Raw genomic sequence first — 3,921 nt, 5'->3', positions numbered from 1 at the left:
AACATGCTAGCTAACACAGATGGCGATAGGCACGTTTCATGGTTTCAAGGTTTCAACTAATGTAATCCATCTGTACTGTGTATAGAAAAGGAATAAAGGGTAGGGAATATAAGGACATTCAACAACGCCAGGAATTAACTTCTTGATTTTGACAACATGATTACAAGCTTGTTTGGAATACTTGCTCAGTTGATTCCAACTGAAGTTAAAAATCAAAATAGAAAGATCATTGTTACGCAGCCTATTTTTATAACCTGCTTTTCACGATTAATTTTGTGTGAAGAATAAAGTTTAATTGAATTTGCGGAGAAACAAACAAGCTTGTGATGGTGATTGCAGAGATGTTAATGGCTTAGGATGTTCACTATCCATATCTGTAGGTATGCTTGTGTCGATACATGTTAAGCGGGTTTTAAATGAATTTATTACTATTTATAGATATATGTAGATATTTTATTTAAAAGTATAGCAAATTTTAAATTAATTTAATTTTAAATAATTAAAAAATAAAATATTTGAATTATAAAAATAGTAGAATATTAACTTAAATACATATTAAAGTTATCATAAAATAACAAAGCCAGAAACACATTTACTTAAAAATATATAAGAAAATTTTAATAACTAATTAGTATCTCATGATGTAAATATATTTTATTTTGAAAAAATATATAATTTAATAATTAAAAATATATTTTTGTAAATAATTATATTATATACATATATATATTAAAATGATAAAAATTTAATAAAATTATAATAAAATCTAATTTATTTCAAAATAAGATATTGAGCATTATGAACGTATATAAACGAAAGATATTTGTAGAAAATTTGAAAAATTTATATGAAGTAATAAAAAATTATAAATATAAATATAGAGATTCATAAAATAAATAAATAAATATATAAAAGTAAAATTATTGTGAGGAAAGTATAATTCACATATCATTTTTACACAATTTTAATCTTAAAAATACACATGACAAAAAGTTAAAAAGACTAATTTCATTAAATATTTTATATTTTAGACAGAGTACTCTTGTTTATAACTAGAGGTGTAGATACTTTAATATTAGCATTTACCTTATTAATAAGTGTCACCAATTAACACTTTTTTGAACAAGTCGGTACATAATAATGATGGGAAAATTAATCAATGTCTAATCATAAAATATTTTTTTTTTCTTTAACGTGTCTATATATATAAAATAAAAAATAATAAATTATTATTAAAATTGTAATATTTAATATTCGTAATAACAATCACTTAGTTCATTGGTTGCTCATAGGGATGGATACAAGGCTTCTTAGCATGTAAAGGAGCGATGAAAACGAAGCATACGAGCCGGCAATATTGAAAAAGGAAAAGGAAGAAAAGAGATTACATACGACCAGAAACTGAAAGCAGTAGTGACACATGCAAATGGATGAAATGAAAGTGTCGTCCATACAAAGAAAGAATAATCATCTCTGGTGTGCTTTCTATATATAACGGTGATACATTGATGTATTATTAGAAATATTACAAGGAACTAGGTGTTCCTGCTCAGGAAGCTAGCGTGAACCCTACTCTTAACAATGAAGTCGATCGGAACTGATATCACTACTATACAAACATAGTATTTTACTATGTTAAGGTGCAACACAAAACTTACAATGTTATGATTACACATCCTGAGCATAGAAGTCAATAATCTCCTTCAAATTGAGGTTGAACAAAGAAGAGCAATCATTATGCATGAGCCACAACATGTGCTCAAACAAAATGGCATCCACATCGACAAAAACCACTCCTTGTTGATGGCGATGAACCTTGTATCCTGGATCCTTCCTCATGGAGGTGTCCATCAAAACCCGAAAAGGGTTTTCTTGTAATATGAAAGGATCGACGAGGAACACCCTCTTCTCTTTTCCGACCACTACGGTGACAGGGTTGTTGGATCCTTTGTCCTTTGTTAGGGGTCGATACCTCAAGGAGCGCCTTCGGATCAAGGATAACGGCAAGACCAAGCACTTCATAGAAAGTACCAAATAGATAGGAATTGAAGTGTATGAAGAGATTGAAGATCAATAGAGATGTTTCTAGGAAGCTGTGGAACTTATATAGTGGGCTAGCTAGTTAGGTTATTAGCTAGATATTTATGTGCTAATACATGTGTATAATACACATATGAAAGTGGTTGTTACTGCTAGGAAGGGCCCATATTAGAAATTGTCCAATCGTTGAACTAGCATTACTTTAGTCACTATGGACTATAGTCACCCGCTGTTTTATTTTCATCAAGTGTTTTTTCATTATTATTTAAGGATTTTGATTAGGATGACAATTTCATAATTGATCAAAACGATTTTACACCGATAGTATATTAAAATTAATTCATTCCATCTAAAAAGTAAAAACTAATGATGATGCCACCATATAGTGTCACTTTTGTTTGGGTTGGGTGTATGGTTGTGTGGGTTAGGGTTGAATATGCGTTGGAGTATAAGGGAAGCGCGTGGTTGAGGTGTGATTTTCAGGCAGTGGCGCGTGGTTTATTTTATTGATGGTAAATTGTCATACGTCACCGTCTCATCTGCTCGCACAGTAGTGGTTAAGGTGTGGTTTTCAACTTTTCAGGCAGAGGCGCGTGGGAAACTATGCTAGCTTTTGGCGACTTAGCCCATACGCTCCACTGCAACACGCAAGTTTCGACTTCTCATGCACAACGCACCATGCTTTTAAATAAATGGTAATGACAACTGACAATGAAATTTACCTTCTCAACATTTCAAAATTCGAAAGCTTACAAAAACATAATGGAGCGAAAGAAACGCTTCACGATATCATAGATGGCCGTGGAAGCTAATTTTGTTGGACAATTTTATGGGTAAAATTTAAGTTAGTTTTATAAATATTTTTATTGTTGTTCTTCCACTAAAATTAAGAAAATTAAATATCTTGCAATAATATTAAATGTCTATCTTTTATCAAAATGAAATTTTAATTTTAAAAAAACACGAAAAATGTATTAAAAAAATATACTTGAATTTACTCTTTTTTGATAAGCAAGAATGGGGAGAGAGACAAAGGTTGAACTCATAACCTCTTTTAAGAAAAACTCAATGAATTTTAAATGAAAAACATATGTACTAATTAACAAAAAGATATTACTAAAATCAATGCATTATTGCATTTAATATGTAGACAGCATAAATGCATTTAACGCTTACTTCGTTTAATAAAATATTTAATATCATTTGAACAACTGATTAAGATGACACTGAATTATTCGTCATTTAAGAGCAAGGACGTACAAGTATTTATGAGTCATGCAGTGCTAACACGTGAAGTGGCCGTGGATAAAATTTTACCATGAATGAATATGCGGCTCAAAGCACAACTAACGAACGCAAGAGGAACAGTGCCGCATTAAACTAAAAGAATTAATGAAATTGTTTTCTTTTTATTAAAAACAGAAAACATATATATTATATCAAAATACAAAAGTGTAAAAAAAGCTTCTTTTGCTAAAAAGAAAACCCTCCACTTTTAAAGGTTTAAAAATCAGACTCGAGTAGTGTTAACAACACTAACTAATTATACAAACAATAAAGCACGATAAAGTAGGGAAAGCACATATCCTTATTCTGCTATGAGACTGCGGTGGGCAGACATCAAACTTCAAAATGACAGAATTAGGATAACGAGTAGCAAATTGGCTTATCATCACTAGAAATTTTACGATTATATTAAATGATAAAAAAGTCCTAATCAACAGAAAAATGGAGAGATAGACTTAGACCTTAAGATAGACTGTTCTAAAGTCAGTCCTCAACAATGCATGTTAGCATTTTAGAATTGATCTCTAGCCACTACTTTGAAAAATCATCGTGCAAAATATCCTGCTTCTGCAATGTAAAACCGAAGTCACATCT

At 30.5% G+C, this 3,921-nt stretch overlaps 1 protein-coding gene across 1 annotated transcript; it reads right to left on the bottom strand.

Annotated features, from left to right (window-relative positions):
- Positions 1-1,595: 1,595 nt before the first annotated feature.
- On the bottom strand, positions 1,596-2,022 carry LOC113860125 (auxin-responsive protein SAUR77). Its single transcript, XM_027492778.1, has one exon. The coding sequence runs from the start codon at positions 2,020-2,022 to the stop codon at positions 1,669-1,671; it is 354 nt and encodes a 117-aa protein (XP_027348579.1). The 3' UTR covers positions 1,596-1,668.
- Between the last annotated feature and the right edge of the window lie 1,899 nt (positions 2,023-3,921).

The sequence above is a fragment of the Abrus precatorius genome, unplaced genomic scaffold (genome assembly GCF_003935025.1).
Source record: "Abrus precatorius isolate BTA unplaced genomic scaffold, Abrus_2018 Scaffold2, whole genome shotgun sequence".
In the NCBI taxonomy this organism is placed as follows: domain Eukaryota; kingdom Viridiplantae; phylum Streptophyta; class Magnoliopsida; order Fabales; family Fabaceae; genus Abrus; species Abrus precatorius.
This window is presented reverse-complemented; position numbering and strand designations above follow the sequence as displayed.